Below are 20,487 nucleotides of genomic sequence, written 5' to 3'. Positions count from 1 at the left end.
TTTTTTTTAATGCCTCAAGTATCTAGGAAATCTTTTGAAGAAGTCAAAAAACGGGAAAAGGGGAAGGAGGAAGGGAGGAGCAGGGGGTGCTAAGTGAGAGAGAATAATATTGATTGTTACATTTAAGTATACATTACATGCATTTCATTAGTTACCTTTTAAAAAAAATCACTACATCAAACTGTGGAACAGCACATATGTGCATCTCAAAGGAATAAAAAATAAAATGTATCACCACACTAAAAGAGTTAGTTTCTTATTTGCTGACTTAGCCACTATATGGATCATCGCCAGTCCACAGCATAATTTTCTTCCAGGAACTACATAAAAACCTCCGTCTAACACGTTCCTGGGCTTTGGGTCTCCATTTCCAATGTTCTAACACACAACGACAAACCAGAATAACTTTACACCTTTCTCAAATAACCCTTCTGATTACAAAAGATTAAACTCAAAAGATTAAAAGGACTAGCATTTCAAAGGAAAGGGAAGAAACACAAAGCAACTAAAGTGTTGGTATCTTAAAAGTGATAAAAAGGAGAGATACGACAGTTTGAATAGCCTCTATGACACAAAGCTTAGCAGCTGTTTTGAATGGGCAGCACACAGACTGCCACAAAGGGGTTCACTCTTGCCACCCGCTACACTGTAAAAGCAGGCATGTTGGCTTTTCCCCCTGGTCATAGCTGCTACTTGATAGATTTCTATGAGTATTTACTTCCTAGTTCCTTCCATTTTATTTTTACCAGGAGTTTAGGCAGTAAGCAAAGAATGTAGGTAACATGAGTAGACGTATTTTGAGAGAAATCTGGCTATCAATAAACACACACTGAAATATGTGCTACTGTCTGGTTCTTAAAGAAAATTCATTCAGAAAAAACTGTTCTACAATAAAGTAACCAAGAAATAGTTGTTTTATAAAAAGAAATTATTTAATATCAAACTATATTTTTGAGATATCTTAAAAAGGAAATTGACCTAAGTTGCAAATATATTGTAAGATTTTATTATTCTAAGGAAACAAGTCTGTGTGTTAATTTGGGGAGAGATGTTTATACACCAACGACACCCTATAACTTATGAAAAACAGACTTGAAAATGATGAGTCACAATTATCAGGAGAGTCCTCTATCTTTAAAAGAATGCAAACTATGCCTTTTCCCACTAGGTTATTCTTGGTTTCTCAGAGTGAACAAAGAACAGACTGTCCTAACCCACACACTGCTCCAACTGGGGACTGGATGCCGATGAACTCTGATCCTGGGCCTGGAAAAAGCATCCCACCATCGCAAAGATAACTGTGCTGACGTCTCTATGGAGGGAAATGCTATAAACTTGTGGGAAGAATAAAGAAGGGAACATTCATTTCTAAGAGGAAGTTTCTCCGTTGGGAACTCAATAAAAATATTTATAGAAATTTCTCATCTTAAAACTATGTTTTTAGTGTCTTTGAAAAAGAAAGCTCTTTTTAAAAAATCCACATAATTTTAAAAACTTAGTAGCAGATTCTATTTTGTTAATCACACTCACACACATGGTTGCTTTTGCTGTACAGAGCTAATCAGTTTCTTAAAACTTCATTTTCCCTTTAGTTTTCTGGTAAGATCAACATATAGAGAAATGATAGTCATTTAAATTGGATATACTGCAGAAGAAAAATTAATAAGTAGAAGTAGGCTTATGCTTATGCTCATTAAATTGCATTTAACCAGAATTTTTAGAACTGTTAAATAGTAATAGTTTTAGTGTCTTTTTTATTTTTTAATTTATCAAGAATGTCCACAACTGAACAGATGTAGCAATGACTTACTGAGGTGAGAAAAACAGTAGGATGAAAATGGGAGTGAAGGATTCGGTAATTTAGTTTTGAACATAAACAGAAAGCATCAATCTCAGCTATAAAGTTAACAGTTCCACACCAGTATTTGAATGTCAGAGATGAGTTTTCATATGATGACTAATTTGGGAATCATTCTTTTTCCAACAAAATAGACAGTATTGAAAGAAATGGAAATAGAATGAATCACAGTTAAAGTAGTTAATATGTAAAACAAAGACAGAACTCCAAGAAAGGCCCACATTGGCTGGGCGCGGTGGCTCACGCCTGTAGTCCCAGCACTTTGGGAGGCCGAGGCGGGTGGATCACGAGCTCAAGAGATCGAGACCATCCTGGTCAACATGGTGAAACCCCGTCTCTACTAAAAATACAAAAAATTAGCTGGGCATGGTGGCACATGCCTGTAATCCCAGCTACTCAGGAGGCTGAGGCAGGAGAAGTGCCTGAACCCAGGAGGCGGAGGTTGCAGTGAGCCGAGATCGCGCCATTGCACTCCAGCCTGGGTAACAAGAGCGAAACTCTGTCTCAAAAAAAAAAAAAAAAAAGAAAGGCCCACATTGAGAGAATGATAGATATCCATCTCTCTCTCTCCCCTTCTCTCTCTCTCCCTTTCTCTCTCTCTGTCTCTGTCTGTCTCTCGCTCTCTCTCTCTCTCTCTCTCTCTCTCTCTCACACACACACACACACACACACACACACACACACATATTCTTTATATACTTTTGTCATATTGGGGAAATATGAAATATCTTCCCAGCTCTGGTTTTCCAAAGCTTTTTATACATCAAGTATAGGTAAAGCAAAGTAACTTTATAATACATTGAAAACACCAAATTTGGAGATTAAATTGACATGCCATATACTACAAAGTTAAACAAAATTTATCTTAAAATTATCTTCAGTTTTCAAAATGTCTACACTGGTATTCACCAATAATACAAATAAGGATAATCCAAAGTTGGTCATAGGGTCTTTCTAGTTTATTTAAATATGGTTTTCATAGAAGCATCAAATTTAAATTCATGGAAACATGGCACTGACGCCTAAATCACATGAAATCTGAACTGAGAGGGTAAACCTGAGACTCCGACAGGCAGGTGATTATATTACCCTAGTGTGACTGTGCTTCTACTGTGAATAGCACTAAGAGGAAGAGAAGCAGGAAGGTGATGATGATGATAATGATGAGGACAGCAGCATGTGGTTAAGTGACTGCTTATTATGCATCATGCAGTAGTTAGAATCAGTCAGGGGTTTTCAACCTCAGCACCACTGACATTTTGGGCCAGATAACTCTGCTGCTGGGGACGGTCCTATGCATTGTAAGCTCTTGCTAAGCATCCCTGGTCTCTACCCATTAGACATCAGAAGCATTCCCCCAGTTTTGACAACTAAAAACATCTTCAGACAGTATCAAATGTCTTCAGACAATATCACATGTCCTCATACGATGGAAAGGAGGACACAATCATTCCCGTCTGAGAAGCACTGAACTAAATGCTTTCTATGCATTATCTCAATAAATCCTCACACTTATCCGATGAAGCAGATACTATTATTTTTCTCCACTTTTCAGATCTTGAAGTGCTGAGAGGATAATTAAATCATTGAAGGTCAGGCAGCTGGCAAGCGCTGTTTCACTATACAAATTCCAGAATGTCTGGCTCCAGAGTCTGCATTCAACCATCATAATATATTGGAAAAGGACTAGAAAGGCATGCATTAGAGAGTGGAGAGGACACTTCCTATTTCTCAGAACCACGTAGATGATGAGAAACTAGGTAAAAATCTTTGCCATCTAGTAAGTACCTTACAAGTATAAAGGACTATTATTTATATTTAATACAAGTAAATCAACAGTAAACTGTATTTTACTTAGTAGTGCTTTTCATTTGCAGAAGACATTTTTTGTCTCCCTGGAAAACTTACGGTCCACTGGAAGTTGTTTGTGTCTCTGGCTATCTCGCACGATACTGCCACCACTGTCACTGGAGCTGCTGTTTTGACGCGTTACATTTGCTGGGACCTTTGACACAGGAACAGGTGCTGGGGTGGAAGGTGGAAGCGGGACAGGAACGGGAGCTGGTGTTGGAGGAGGTGATGGAGCAGAGGGAGTATCAGCTGGCCTTGGGCCATACTCCATCCTTTGTTTCTATAAAAAGACAAATAATTAACTTAAAATTTAAAAACTATAAACCTAGGCTAGGAAAACAAATTATACTTTGATAGGACGTTGTTTGTGATCTGTAAACAAACTTGTAAGCCCATTACAAATTTGTCTGTAATCCTATATGGTATAATGATTATTAAAAATCATATTTTAAATATTCTACATAATTTATTCAAAGTCAAAATGTAAGTTAAGGAGTCACAAGGCTATGCCAATAGCAAATAGTATTATAGTAATAAATTTCAAGAGAACTGAATTTGGGTTTGGAATCACATGATACCAGGGGAGGTAGAAAGATTTATAATTTTTTTTAATTTATTCTAATAATAATTTCCAATTGCACTGGAAGTCTAAATGTCAGTATCACAAAACATCACTTACTCATTTTAAATGTATGCTATATTCAAAGATTTTTAATTCTGTTTTCAACAAATAATTTTAAAATGTTGGTTATTATTTTGTTCAAGGCATAACTTTTTCTGCTGTCATCTTAATGCTAACTTATTAAAATTAGAAGTTTCCCTTGTTAAAATGGGAAGGTCATGGGGTGGATGGTTGTGAGGGTAATGGTATGGTCTTTAAATATTTATGACTGCAACTCACAAATACTAGAAAAGAGCCTGTAGGCATTTGTATTTAAAAAAAAAAAAGGTAGATGTGACAAAACGCCTTTTTTTTTTGAGACAGAGGTTCACTCTTGTCGCCCAGACTGGAGTGCAGTGGCACAGTCTCAGCTCACTGCAACCTCCGCCTCCCAGGTTCAAGGGCTTCCCCTGCCTCAGCCTCCCAAGTAGCTGGGATCACAGGCCACCATGCCCAGCTTATTTTTTCTATTGTTAGTAGATATGGGGTTTTGCCATGTTGGGCAGGCTGGTCTAGAATTCCTGACCTCAGGTCATCTGCCCACCTCAACCTCCCAAAGTGCTGGGATTACAGGCATGAACCACTGAGCCTGGATGACAAAATGCTTTTCAATAATTTTAAAATCATGAATGTTAGGCATACCTATAAAATAGTATTTGTGCATATTCCTTATTAAAATACAGATAATAGTTTAAAACAAATCTAAACAAAATAATTTTAATAGTTAACCCATTGTGAGAGGCTCCAAATTCTCAAAAGGTACATTTTCTTTTTAGAATCAAAGATATAGAGCAATTATTTGTAATTAAGGCAAAGTCTAGATACTGCATGGCACAACTGTAATTATTCTAATTTAGGATTGGCATGTTACATGCAAAAAGACCTTTTGGTAATCTGGTCCTTTGATTAGAACAGTATCTACTTTTAAATTCTAAAATGGCCCAAATATCAGGTACTACTGATTTTAAGAGAGTCCTCCCAATTTCCACAGAGATCAAAAACAAAAATACACACCACACACAAACACATCACTTTTTAATTAAACTATTACTCAAAAACAACACATCAACCTCCATCATAGTCACCTTCATGGCAAATGACTGACACCTGTGGAAACCGGTGTAGGGAGGAGCCCTCATTCTTTTCTGCTCTTTCTTTAAAAGCTACTACTCACTGACCAGTAGGGTGGGGTCGAGGAAGTGGGAAGTGTATTGTGAAGGGATGGAGGTATATCTGAAGGGAGTGTTTATAACGCTGGCAGATACTGAGGGAAGAAGGAGGGCATGGGGAAGGAGGAGGACAAAGAAGAGAGAGGCAGGACTGCAGGGAAAGAGAGTAGATGGTAAGATTCTCAGAGTAAAAGAAGGGAGTTAGATGGGACAGAAAGTGAGTTGCTAATCCCCTTAGCATTCAAGGCTTAGAAATATTTCTAATGTATTCAATACTGTATTACAAAGAAAGAATGAATTATTATTATTCCCCACAAAACAATCTTCCTATATTTGGGCCAATAAAATATTTAAAGCAGTCAAAATACAGCAAACATCACGAGGATGTAATACTTAGCACACACCAAAGTCATCTTATTAATGTACAGGCAACGCTCCCTTGACAAGAATGTCCTCTGCATGTAATTTCATAAAGGGCTAATAGATTCTCACATTAGTGTTTCAAAAGCATCATAATTTCAATTATTGTTTTTAAAGCTTACACAAACAAAAATGCCATGAGCCCTGCTTTTCATGACATTATTCATCATTTTTGCTTTTGCTATTCATCAAATACTATTGTGAGAAAGTGAATAAACTGTTACTGTCACAATCAAGCCTGAAAACAAACTCACCAAATGTTCTGTGCCTTATTTCATTCATGTCATTGTTACATAATGCAACTTTATCAGTACAACCTAACAAAATAATAGGTTTAAAATACATATTTGATTAAAGAAAACCCATATGAAAATGCATGCCATAAATTCAATTTACTTGCATATTTTCCTTTTTCCTTAGTCCTGTCTTCCTGCTCCATGTTTCCAACCTCTGACATGAGAAAGGGGGAAGCACCTTCCTTGAATCGTGAACTGGTTCTGAATGGCAACCAAGACAGCTCTTTCATGGAAACTGGTTTGTAATTCTTCACGTGGAAGAAAAAGAATCAGCACTGACTCCTAATGTCGCTTTCTGTGTCCCTCCCTAGCTTCTCTACTCCTCTTTACCTACCACCCAGCTACGGCTCTTCCTTTCCTCATGTCTGCCTCTTGGCTATTTTTGTTGAAGCTACAGAATCTACGATTCCAGTGTACCTCAGTTTACGGAATGTCTTAGAGAACAGAAGCGCACTCTGAACATTTTTCTCCTGAACCAAAGGTACTGAAGCTCCAAATCCAAAAAAAAAAAAGGAATCCTGACCAATTGTCCTTGGTTTGCCTGGGACTTTCCCAGTAATTAGCACTGCAAGTCCCACATCCTCACAAACCCCTCAGACTCCCCAGGTAGGAACCAGAAGGGTTGGTCAACTTGGTTGGATCTACTTTTGCACATGGTTACTTCCTTACTCTTGCCTGTGATCTCCCACACACAAAGTTCTGTTAAAAGCAAAATCTCTTTTTGTCTCTCTTTCTCTGAAAGAAGTCAGAATTACTAGACCTCATAGGAAATTCACTTTCCTATTGGTAATTAAGTTGGAATGAGTCACTTTAGCAACGTAAGCTGAGTATTAATTCTAAAGAATTAAAGAATGCTACTGAGGGATAAGCTCCTGATTCATACAAGACGCTGCTTCAGAGGGGAAATTATGCAAGTAACCTCAACAAAGCCATTAAAAGTGAACTGTTCTTAAATATTTAACCTACTCTGAATTACACATTTTTCCTCTAAATTTGGTTTCTTTGGAACTCTGCAGTGAAAACTAAGCACAGCTGGAACATTTGGAGGGTGTTAAATCCAGAGACTGAATCCAAAAAATTATATTAAAGAGAAGTGCCATGAGGGAACGAATGTGGGTTACCTCTGACAGCTCGCCAAGTAATTGCTTTTAGGAAAATGGAGCAAATCACATCAAATGAGAAAATTAATACAGGAAATGGAATTAAAATAATATCAATTATAATTCACCTCAAATATCAGAAAGAGTAAATTAGTCTGACAGTAAAATTACATGCCCACAATCAACCAGTGAAGGAGCCTGTAGATATATAATTAATTCCCATCACTATCTAGCCATGGAAAACTAATCATATAGATTATACCACAGTATAAACAGTACGAAATATTTCAATAGTAACTATTTGTATATTAAAGTAAAATACTAAGGTTTAGGTTTATTTTACTCCGACTGCTCATAAAGAATACAATTAGAATTCATTAAACGTAAGAGTAATTCTTGCTTAATTAGCTGAGTTTACAAAAGGTAATACTGTAGGCATTATCGTCTGATTTTACCGAGCTTTAGTTTTGAACTTGGTAAGAAGCCTGAGGAAACATAGAACATTTAATAAAATGATGTACACGTGCATGTCGGACAGTAATTAGCAATACTTTATATGTGTAAAAATGATATATATATATATATTTAGAGTGGGTACTATATAAATTATCACAAGAAGTCTCTGGGAAAATGTCAATACATGTGGCAGAATAAAAAGTAAACATATGTGTCTAAAAACCATGCCTATAATTAATGAGCAGAGTCTTCTGAGATTAATTTTCAAAAAACAATTCTGAAGAATTAATGGAAGGTTGGTCTGGCTGAAAGAATATGAAGCCATCTTTGGTAAAATGGTCACTCTGTTCAGCAGTATCTAAATGACTGGACTGAGCTTAGAAAACAGAGAGTTAATAACATAGGCTGAAGTTAATAGTGTTAGTGGTTTAGTAGTCACCAGTAGAAAATATTTCCACTTTTAATTTAGGGCTATTTAAACATGTATATAATGAATGAGAAGATTTTACACCTAGTCTAGATTGAGGAGATCACTTAACCGACTCCTTCTATTTCATGACCAAGCACACTGGAGCACAGAGAAATAAAATGCTCTCTTTAAGGCCGCACAGAACCAGGGCTAGAACATTTATCTACCAATGCCTAGATTGGGGTTTTTCTCACCGTATCATATTACAATATCTCGTGCTAGAAAATAGAGAATATGGGAAATGTTTTGTTGAATTCACAAGACCACAGAGACTGGACATTCACAATTATTTGCATCTTGGTAGATTGAGAATATTTCTAATAAATGCACAGACTTAAGAATAAATGAAAAACTTCTTTTAGTCAGTCCGTTGGATATATAAGAAATTAAGATTAGGGAAGGAGGTGTTTCTGCTCTTGGCATATAGCTTGAAAATTTAAATGGGCTTCTAGCAGATAAGCAGTCACCGAGCTAGTGGTCTGGGAATCAAGTCAAAAGAAAGATCAGGTAACTTCATGTGGTAAGTAGCTTACAGATGGGGAGAATGCACCCTGGATATCCATCTATTGCCCAGCTACAATACAATACTACAAAGCCTTGGAATGTTCTACAACAAAATCTTTATCAAAAGTCATGTTATTCTCCATAACCTCTCCTCAGCATTGACTTCCTTTTCTCTGTGGTTTATTCGGTCTTTTATGTCAATATTTTTTTGTAAATTTTTATTATGCTCTTTTTTATGTTTAAAACTTTGTTGAAGCCCAGGGGGAAATGCACTAGGTGGGAATGGCTGTCTTTGCAGAGCTGTTAGAAATCACTTCAAATGTGAGGATATTAAATAGCCTGGACTCTCAGGGACACCAGGTGGCAATTCAATACCTATTCACAGGTGGTGACCGGTATGAGCATCCCTTTATCAGAACAGAATCTCTGACGAAAAGTGTGTGAATAGGCAAGTGCTGCACTTGTGCCCTTTGCCCAGAAACTGCCATCATTTCTATATACTTCTTTATAGGAAATGTAAGGGGATATAAATAAGAGTCACGACTGTGTCCATTTTTTAAATATTTGGTGACTCATAGATGTTGCATGGAAATAGTTTACATCTAATTCCCTTATCTCCATCACTTACAAAATGTTCTAAGTAAATCATATAATTTGGGTTATTTTCCTAAATTATAAAATAATGAAAGAAACCATGAAATCCAGGGAATGGATACATAAGGCAAAAATCAAATTCCAAGGATTGTGACTGATCAGATCAACTTTTATCACAGTATAATGCAAAGTAAAGCTATTCTGAGAAAACCACTTTAAACATTCATACAGAAAAAAACTACGGGTTTATACAACAAAAAGAGATGAGAACCATTTTTTTTTTTCTCCTTGTTTTGAGATGGAGTCTCATGCTGTTGCCCAGGCCGGAGTGCAGTGGCATGATCTCGGCTCACTGCAACCCCTGCCTCCTGGGTTCAAGCGATTCTTCTGTCTCAGTCTGCTGAGCAAATGGGATTACAGGCATGTGCCACCAAGCCCAGCTAATTTTTGTATTTTGGTAGAGACAGGATTTCACCCATGTTGGCCAGGCTGGTCTGAAACTCTTGACCTCAGGTGATCTGCCTGCCTCGGCCTCCCAAACTTCTGGGATAACAGGTGTGAGCCACTGTGCCCACCTGAAATGATAACCGTTTGTAACCAGTATTTTCTAGAACAGTAGAAAGCAACACAGCACTGACTCTGGATCCAGGGTGCTGGGCCCCAATCCTGGCTTCATACAGCCGTATAAATATGGGCAAGTTATTTCTCCTACACCTTAGTTTCCCATGAAAAATGTACCTCCTTCACAAGGTTCTTGTGGGAATTAAATGAATTTGGATTTGTGAAGTGCTTAAACGATGCCTGGCACAGCATGACCACAGGCCACTGGCATATCTTCTCTGGAGTGGCATATCTGTGAATGCTGCTCTCTGTGAAGGTGAGGCAAACTGAAGTAGTGAATTGTTGCTTGCCTTCTGGCAGCCTGGTACAGGGAGGTAAAATATTTCTGTTGGAAGTTTCTTTACATTTCTTCAAAGTTTTGATATCATTGGATGGAAGACATAGATAGAAGGGAAAACAAGTGTGTGGGCTATATCTGAGGAGGAGAGAGAGGATCACACTGCTCTTGATACAGCAAGCATGTAGGAAGGAGGAAAGCTATGAAAAATGACCTGTGGACTCATGCAGGCTTTCCGGAAGGATTTGCTCAGTGCTAGGCTTTCTATTGTTCTTTTTAACAAGTGTGTGAGATGCTAGTGCTCAATATGTATTTGTGGAATGAGTGAATAAAAAGATAAGACATAAAATTGTAATCCAGTTGAGTTTTATAAGGTTAGGGTATTAGGATCAGTGGAATCTATATAAATATGGTGGTATCTTAATTATGTTTCTGAAATAAGTTGCAGGATTTTTCCTTAGACATTTTAGATATGGGTATCTGGTGACACTGTCGTAGAGATATAAAAATGTCTGGTACGTGTTTCCCAAGGATGTTTTCTTTTCCATTTTACTCTATTCTTTTTTAAAAAGAATTTGTTATAAATGTTTTGGGAACAGGAATCCTTTTAGAGTAGGATTTATGCCAGATAGCAGACAGCAAAGCAGACTGTGAAGCTTGCTTATTAAAATTTTACAAGGTCTTAGTGGTTTTGTTGAGCTCAGCCCAAAATTTTCAGGAGGTGTTAAAAAGCAGATTGTTTTTCATACATTTTAAAAGCAGGGTTCTCAACCTGAGCAGCATACGCTTATGCACACATACAGAAAGTTTCTGTACACATGTCTACATACACCACTACATCTGTAGTTGCAACCAGAACTTTGTAGAAGATAGTAGGATAGTGTTGAAAAGTTTAAAATGAAATAGCCATATAGGCAGTCCCTGTAAGAACCACAAGCTTCTATTTACATAAAGTAGCAAAACAAACTCCTGAAACTTGTGAACTCTTAAAAAAACTTCTCGGTTGTGCCAAAGTTGACAAAAATAGAGATGAGGTTCTGTTTAAGAAAGGAGTAGGTTTGACATGCTCTGAAAATACTTTCACTGTCTATGGCATATATTAATTTTTGGTTCAATTTTAGACAGAAACAACCTTTAAAGAAAAGTCAACTTAGGGCTCAAGCCAAGAACCAGAATGAAAGAAAAAGACAAGACGGAACCATACACAGCAAAAGGTAAGAGAGATCAAAGTCTAGGAAGTATCAGGTGGGAGAAAATACTTACTAGAATATTTATATAAATTCTATGTATATGAGAAATAGTATAAATAGAATTTATACTATTTGCATGCTTAAATATTTTATTTTATCAAAGTTTACTTATTCTTAGCAACCACACACACAAATAAAACAAATTTGGATAATGGTTTTCAACACTTAAAATACAAACTCTTGCCTTCTGCTCACATGTGGGAATCAGGAATATCCTTTATGAATAGTGCTTCTCATAGCTTAGCATGAACTGCATATTAAAATTAGTTCATACAGCCCAAAGCTATGTACTCTACCATTATTTTAAATATAGGTTTCAAGCATATACTACCTCTGTAGGAAAGAAAATGAAGAGCTGGTATTCATGAACCAGACAGAAGCCTACATTATGTTACGTAAACAGATATTACACTCAGAAAAGTAGAAACGAAGAAAAGAAAAAGGTATAAAAACTAAGAAAATTCACTTCAAAAACCCACGGAAATGGAGGAGACCATACCTTGAATAACTCAAACTCCTTCTTTGGCATCAACAGCTAATGACAAATCATGAACATAAAATAAGTACATAATATATATGCACATCGGGCCAGGCAAACATAATACAGCAAGAAGTTTCCATTGCCATCACTTTAAGTTATCGCGATAAACTATACATGAATTCTTTAGTTTGAATATTTGCTTGGTTCGTGGATTCTGGTAAGGCCAAGTCCATCTGGATAAGCACAGGACTGACACCAGGCACGAGTATCATGAGGAGCCATAAGTACTGAAATAAACTGTCATGGCAGCAGATATGACCACAATTCCAGCTTCAGACTACCTGTATTTTTTAAAGCCTAGATCTGGCATGAAAATTAACTATTTCACTGCATATTCTATGCAGCTTCTACTGAAATTCATGACATTATTATGAGGTCAGATGTGAACTTTTTCTTGAGACTTTGAAAATAAAAAGAATTCTTTCTGGGGGAATAAGAAAGAAGCCACCCCTGGTTCACAGGCTGTCCCGGAGAGTCCATCCAGTCTGTCTCTGTTTACAGACCCGACTCTAGAGAGCCTGTCACAGGTCTAAAATCCCTGATTTAAAAGCAAGTTAATTCAGATGTTAGGGTGAATGAGCTGACCAGGGTCATTGAAATTTTGAAAATGTGGCATGGGTCTCAAGAATAGACCTTCATGGGCCTTCAATGATCAAGAAGAGAGAGCCTGACCTATCTAATCTACATCATAAGTACATTTTAATCTTAGAATCAAGAGACGAAAAAATATTGTAATCCAACTGAACAAGTACTCATATATTAGTGCAAGGTGAGATGAGTGCAAGTTGAAGGCTGGTCGGTGGCAGAACATGTAAGAGACTGAAGGCAAAGGCTGGTGAAGATGAACTGCTGGACATCAAGCCATGATCTCAGTGCTGTGCTCTATCAAGAGGGAACTACTGGTGGATAGGACGGCTGTGGGTTAAAAAGACAGAAATGCCATTTCTCCAAATGTCAGAAATACTATAGATTGGGGGAAAAAGCATTCAGAGAACCGGGCACCTACTGCTGAACATTTTGAACAATTTCTAGAAGTAAATCAGAAAACATATGTGTAATTTTTCCCTGTGTCTCTCACCATTGCCACCCCTGCCAATTACTCTAGAAAAAATATATAACCAACTACATCTCAAAATGATCTATACATAAGGGTGTTTAAATCCTCTTTAAGAGTGATAAGTTTGTAAATGTGTACACATCACATTTTACTAAGAAATCATGCTTACCTGTATAGTATGAGTATAAGGTGGATCAGCACGCCCCAATCCAGATTCAGGAGGTCTCACAATATCCAAAATATTATTTGGCACAAATCCAGAGTCTCCACTTGCATTTCGAACTTTCCACCACTGCTTTCGATCATCAAGTATCTGTTATGTGCAGGAAAGTACAGGTGTGATTTCCAAATAAAAGCCATTCTATGAAGGAACTTCCCTAGACTTCAACAAAGAAAATTTTCCACTTCTGATAATTGACTCAATGTCAATGTAGGGTTGACTGAATGATTCTCATGAATTACACTAAGAAAGACATTTATGAGTATACAGTAGGTAAGGTATCTTTATGATGAATGTATCCAAGGTCAATTTTACCTCCAAAGAATGGTCTGCCTCATTTGAAGTACTTAAAGAGCACTAAAATGACTCTTTTGGAAAGCTCATTGTCTCCATTTTGGTGATGAAAAAAGTGTAGAAAAATGACTTTTTTTCCTTATAATTTATTGTGACAATCCACCTTATATATTTAAGAAGATGAACTCTCAGTTAGAACCTAACAAAGAGAAGTTGGTGCTGTGGTGGACTATCCCCAATATCAGTAGCTCACTGACTGCTGAGTACATTTGTGCAAGGGCATAGGATAAAAAAAGAAAATGTTTTCTCTAACTGAACTATTATGTGTATCCACATCTGAACTGATAACTAGCCTTGACTCCAAAATGGATAAATATCAGAAGAAAGAGAGCAAGGAGGAGGGCAAAGGAAGTTAAAAAAATCCACCCCCTTCCCTCCCTACAAAAACCAAACAAAGGAGTATTCTAAAGCGACCCCCTTAGAAGGAATACCTTCTACATAGATGTAGGTATCGCTAACATACATCTTTAGTAATATAATACTTTTGAAGGAAAGTTTAGATATATACCAAAAGAGTAATATAATAAAACTACTTTATTAAGAGTATAAAAGAGAAAAAATTCTATTACCTCTAAAAGATCATCCTTTAGAACCGAGAGCTCACTGTTGTTCCTTGCTACAAAGTCATACTTGGATTTGGCATATTTCTTGGGTTGTGTTTTGAGTGGGTCATAATTTCTGTGAAAAGAAAGAAAAAAGATTATTTTTCTGCTAGCTCTTCCTAAAGAATAAAAACAGAAGTAAAACATTAAGCCAAATCCTACCAGAAAACTTTCTGAAAAATTATAGTAGTTTTATTTTATTACATTTTAAATTATGAGAAATAAAAGTGACTTAAAGTTCTTACTAATAAAATGAGCAAACTATGGCCAGGGGAAAAACAAATAATGCAAAATCACAAGGCTTGTTAGTACTTAGCCAAATCTAGAATCCAAGTCTATGAATTCTTTGTCTACTAAATACACATACTGGATGTTTGTTAATAACCATCTCTACCATGAGAGAACTAGATAAAGATACATGTTAGCATTTTTCATAAAATTAAAGGAGACTGAAGACAATTTCCATAGTGGTTAATTTCGGTTATATGTTGATTTCACTAATCCAAGCAATGTCTGCAATTCAGTAACCAAATATATACATTTAAAATTTATAACTAGGCATCAGTTTTTAGAAACACTTTGCCCAGTTATCTAAATTGCAAAAGGATAGATAGGCATTAAGTACGAGGCTAGTAACACTTGCAAATAAATAAGTAAACAAATAATTTAATTCACTATAAACTTTTTAAAAGTGCATGGGCCCTATTTTTTTTTAATAAACCTTTCTTTAAAAACCAAATACCTCTTCTAATCATTAAATGAGTACTAATAGATTTAACTTAATTAAAGATTACTTTTATATGTAGCACAATACACTTGATACATTAAACGTGTGTATTTTCTTCATACATTTCAATAATAAAATTACTTTAACTCTTTATTAATTTTACTCCCCAGTCTTCTCCTCCAATTACATTCTCACATTTATTTACACATTTCTACAAAGGAAATAGCACACAAAGACTGAAGATGTTAGGTCATCATACGCCTGTCAAGTTGCCATTCTTTTTACTGTCTACCAAGTTCTCTGGAATGTTGAGTTATACCAGGGCCTGCAGGACAGTTTTAGACATAACGTATCCTGTCATCACAGGTTTTTGCTACCTCTTAGGCACTAACTCCACTGGAGGAGGGAGACAGGGACAAAGTAAAAAGATGACCTGCACAGAACACCTTATAGATAAGCGTGTACAAACAACCTATTGGCTATTTTTAGTATATTAAAAAGAAGACTGGTGGCAAAGGTAAAATTATGACCAAGTAATTATTATGTTATTAATAATAATAATTTTAAAACTGTGTTCCATATTTTCCCATCCCTATCCCTACTGGAATAGCTCTGCTTTTATTTACTTTATATATTCACATTCAATCTACTAAGATTTCATTTGGGAGATAAAAGAGATTCAACCAACCCAAACATTAAGAAAACAATAATTTCAGTGTTTTATCTTCTTCTCTTCCCTTATGTTCCTTTCTCCTGTGATCTTCAAAATAATCACTATTCATAATGGAGAGTTAAGGGTCTGTAACAAAGTTTGTGTTATTTTGCATGTCTCAGAAGTGTTTACCTGGCATGTACTTAGGAAGTGTTTTAGAATTTACAAATCTTTATGGCTCGCAGTTTCTTGCCCTCTATAGGTAGAACATGGATAGAACAGGAACCATAGTTACCAATCAGATAATCACAATTTGTAATTTTTCAGAGGTAACAGTTTCTTGGCCAGGAGCAGTGGCTCATGCCTGTAATCCCAGCACTTTGAAGGCTGAGGAGGGCAGATCACCTGAGGTCAGGAGTTCGAAACCAGCCTGGCCAACATGGTGAAACCCCATCTCTACTAAAAGCTGGGTGTGGTGGCACATGCCTGTAATCCCAGCTACTCAGGTGGCTGAGGAGGGAGAAATGCTTGAAACCAGGAGGCGGAGGTTGCAGTGGGCTGAGATAGTGCCATCGCACTCCAGCCTAGTAGGTGACAAGAGCAAAACTCTGTTTCAAAAAAAAAGAAATGGTACAAAGTTTCTTAAGAGCTATGAAATGTAACAAAATGTATGGGCTGTTTCTGATTTGGAATAATAAATATGCCACCTGACAGAGAGCAGACATAGAGACAGTAGCAATTTGAGAACTTCTCTAAAATACTAATTGTATCTGACAGCAGTAAGCTATAAAACCCAAAGGTGTGGGCTCTAAATTCAACAGTCTACCTAATGGCATAGTAATTTCACAGAACAGTGAACATACTTCATATGGCATTGTTAAGCTAAATATGTCCTGAGAAACCCTCTGTACTTCCATACTGGAGTCCTGTGGACAAATCGGAACCTAATTTAGTGGATAGACACGTTGAAAACCCAACTTAGGAGTATGTTTTTGCAACAATAGCTTGAGTGTTCAAATAAGGCAAGTGACAAGCTGTAACCAATCCAGCTGTTTTCTGTATGTCACTTTCCTTTTTTGTCTATAATTTGCTCTGACCATGAGGCATCCCTGGAGTCTCTCTGAATCTGCTGTGATTCTAGGAGTTGCCTAATTCATGAACCGATTTTTTTCCCTTGCTCAATTAAACTGTTAAATTTAATTTGTCTAAAGGTTTTCTTTTAACCGAATCTACCGCATTCCTGGTATATAATAGAGTTTAAGGTCAATCATAATTATTTATAAAAACCAATTTCAAACCTCTGTATATTTTATATCAGACCAAAATTTTCAGATAGTTTTTCAAAATGATGACACATTTTCTTGGCAACATAGAACATCAATGATTCACGTATTTATTAACTATCCTAGCTCCTATTAAGTTCAGCTGAGACCTGGAATCCATAAGAACATCTGAGATATAAAATCTACCTACCACTCAATGTATTCAAATAAAATTCTTTCTATGGTGAAATTCTGACCATTCTAAATTATTATCCCTTCATGGAATTTCCTTCACTGTATTCTATTTAAATTTCTATTTATCAAAGCAACCTTATAAAATTTACCACAGCCTTCTCTGCGGTGAGAGAAAAAAAATTGTTAAAAATAAACATCCCTGACATCACCTATCCTATCCTACACTGAATTTCATGAGACAAATATTATTGAGAATTTATGATAAGAAAAGCATTTTTTTATCCCAGTGAAAACTGATACTTATTCCTTTTCCTAACGATAGCAAATGATTATGTTTCTCTTTTTGTTCTGACAGTCAGAAATCTGAAAGACAAATCTGAAATTCAATAATAGAGTCAACTTTTATACTTTATAAAAATCATAATCTTCCCTCTTAACTTCTTAATTGTATATTTTATTACATTATTTCATTTTTAATAATAACACCACTTTAACTGCATATAATTTAAGTGAGCTATGTGAATCTATTTTGGAAGTTGTCTGGGTAAGATATAACTAAACCAATAACCAAAGGTACACTTCCCTGATATTCTATAAAGATCATAAAAATCAAGATAAACTTTTAAAAGACTTTGTGGTGAGGTGTCCAAAATAAACAGCCGAGGTGATTCCATCAGTAACACTATCCCGTATAGATATTCAGGTGCAGGACAGGGAGTTAGTGATTCTGAAGTGTTAGACTCTCATGCACTTATTCACCCTGTCCATCAATCAAATACATCTACACTTATTGAGTGACCACAGTATGCCAGGTCTGGTCTTAAAGTGGAACGTCATAGAAGTCTTCCAGTGTCAGTGTGTACTCTGCATATGTACTCAAGTGGCTTTCTAGTTACTTAGCTGTGGAAAATCATCCGAATTACTGGAGTGATAAAACAAAAAGAAGCCTATTAATCTGAAATGATTTTTAAAATATTGACATCTAAGGCAGAAAGAAAGAAAAAAGAAAATATTAAGATGAGTTCTCAGTTAGTTAAGAAGAATTTCAATGGAATGTTTAAGTTTCAAAACTGATTTTCAACTGCATCTACTAAAAGTTAATTCTATAATTAAAATATTCTCATGTGCTGACATTTAAAGTATATTATTCATTGCCGACTTTTCTTGGTACTCAATTTAATGCCACTGGTGCCCTTGGAGTTACACCTGTGCAATTTCTACAGCAATTACTTAAGCATTACCTGTCAGCATCCCTGACAGAGAAGAAAAATTTTAAATCCCACTTTCTTCAGAATATATTAAGAAAAGAATATACAAAAAAGAAATAAAGGGCATACAGCTCTTGTGGTAAGAGAGGCTTTAAGACAGGAAAAAGTACTAGGCTGAGTTCTCAACCCCAGTTCATTCAATGACCCTCCTCCTATACCCATGTTACCAAGATTTTGCCTGCTTTTCTTCCTCTTTTCTACATGGTTTGGCTCTATGTAGATCTCACTTACTAAAAACAAGACTGGGGGGGAAAAATGAACCTATTCTAGATCCTTTATTTCTTCTCATCCCAATTTTCCATCTCTGCCTATATTTTTTTAAGAGTGAAAATATAGAAAAATAAATGAAATGGAAAACTGTAAACTCAAGATAAAATATAATAAGATGAGATGGCAAGAATGGCAAGGCATTGACTCTGTTTAAATATTTAGTTTATATTCAGTTTAAGTATATCTATCTAATGGAAGCTTTATTTGTTTTTATAGAGTGAGGATAAAGACGGAAACTGTTTCCTTTAAAAGCTACAGAGTTGGAAGGATCCTCAGAGACCATCTGGTACAAACTAATGGAGGGTTTCAAGACAATTCTTTCTTTTTAATGTGCACATTTTGTCAGAAGTATCTTGTAAAAAAAATGAAAAGTCATCCAAAGGCATTTGCACTAAATGAGACTTACAGACTGGAAGTCCAGACATGTTTTGTGGATCAAAACCAGTTATCTTAAGAAACAACTGAAACTTTATCAACTAATTAACAGACGGAAAGTTTAAAGAAGTAGTAGACAATCCAGACACTATCCTCTGTTAGCACGAGATCAGAGACAGTTATCCACAGCTCTCCAAAAGGTGCCATTAAATGTTACCTATCTGCATGGCGATTAGAAGTTGGCTTAAAAGCAACGGCAGCTTCCCCTTGATCCAGATGGGAGCCTCTTGTGTAAGTGTTGCTACTGAAGGCATAGCCATCGGCTGGATGATACTCTGATACACTGGAATGCTGAAAGACAGAGTAGGGCGGATTAAAGAACCACCAAATACTATTTGAATCTGCACTCAGGTCAGTCAACAAGATCTCTCCACTATATTGTGATCAGTTTTCATTTTCAAGTGACTGACCATTATGTTAACAGATAGGAAACGGAAGTGATACATTTTTGTCAAAGACTTACTTATAATAAGAAAAGTCATTAGTGCAAAGGGTAATCTTGCTCTCTCTGTTTAAGACACGTTCACCATTCTAGCAAAGTAAATACTGTCACATGAAAATCAACTGAACTCTATGCATTAAAATTACACCAAGTTCTCATCTTTCTCAATTTTAAAATTATACACAGAACATTACATTATTCTCAATTTTTTTAAAAAATAGCAGCACTATTATCATATTTGCTGTTAAGGGAAACAAAGAAAGGCACAACTAAACTGATCTTGATAGTCAAGAGTCTAGGATAAAAGAATACTAGAGTCATTTCTTTTTTGCAGTTAGGATAATCCAAACAGGAAACTACTGGGAGCTACCAAGTGTGAAGCTGAGGTTTATAGGTCCCACTGACGACCATGGATTTAAAGCTACAGAGCAGCAGTTCCCAAGGGTTTTGGCAGCGAACTTGTTTCAGAGAAGGCAGTTTTTCCATGGACCCCAGGGCCAGGCGTGATGGGGATGGTTTCAGGATGAAACTGTTCCTCCTTAGATCATTAGGTACTAGATTATCATAAAGGGAACCCTCACATTCTCATAGGGTTCTTGCTCCTATGAGAATCTAAAACCTCAGCTCATCTGACAGGAAGTGGAGCTCAGGTGATAATGCTCCCAGGCCTGCCACTACCTCCTGCAGTGCGGCCTGGTTTCTAAGGGGCCACGCACTGGTACTGGTCCATGGCCAGGGGTTGGGGACCCCTGCTATAAAGAATACATGCTCAGATTGAAAGAAAACAAACAAACAGAAACTCCCCAAAGCATTTACATTGTTTCTTTAGATAAAAATTAAGTATGGAAGAATGATAGACACTGAAGCACTGGAATTCCTTGGATATTTTGATTATGGATTTTGTATATTTGTTTATGGATTCATTCAGGCAAAATA

General features: G+C 36.4%; 1 protein-coding gene across 12 annotated transcripts in view; it reads right to left on the bottom strand.

Annotated features, from left to right (window-relative positions):
- Nucleotides 1-20,487, bottom strand: part of EPS8 (EGFR pathway substrate 8, signaling adaptor) — a 246,782-nt gene that overhangs the window by 13,157 nt on the left and 213,138 nt on the right. For all 12 annotated transcript variants that reach the window (XM_035255264.3, XM_078338267.1, XM_078338273.1 and 9 more), the window contains 4 exons: nucleotides 19,267-19,400; nucleotides 14,268-14,376; nucleotides 13,294-13,437; nucleotides 3,767-3,989 (listed from right to left, as the gene is read on the bottom strand). In XM_035255264.3, coding sequence (XP_035111155.1) covers nucleotides 3,767-3,989; nucleotides 13,294-13,437; nucleotides 14,268-14,376; nucleotides 19,267-19,400 — 610 coding nt within the window. The remainder of the gene's footprint in view (nucleotides 1-3,766; nucleotides 3,990-13,293; nucleotides 13,438-14,267; nucleotides 14,377-19,266; nucleotides 19,401-20,487) is intronic.

The sequence above is a fragment of the Callithrix jacchus genome, chromosome 9 (assembly GCF_049354715.1).
Source record: "Callithrix jacchus isolate 240 chromosome 9, calJac240_pri, whole genome shotgun sequence".
Classification (NCBI taxonomy): domain Eukaryota; kingdom Metazoa; phylum Chordata; class Mammalia; order Primates; family Cebidae; genus Callithrix; species Callithrix jacchus.
The sequence above is the reverse complement of the archived record's forward strand: the minus strand, read 5'-3'. Positions and strand labels throughout refer to the sequence as shown.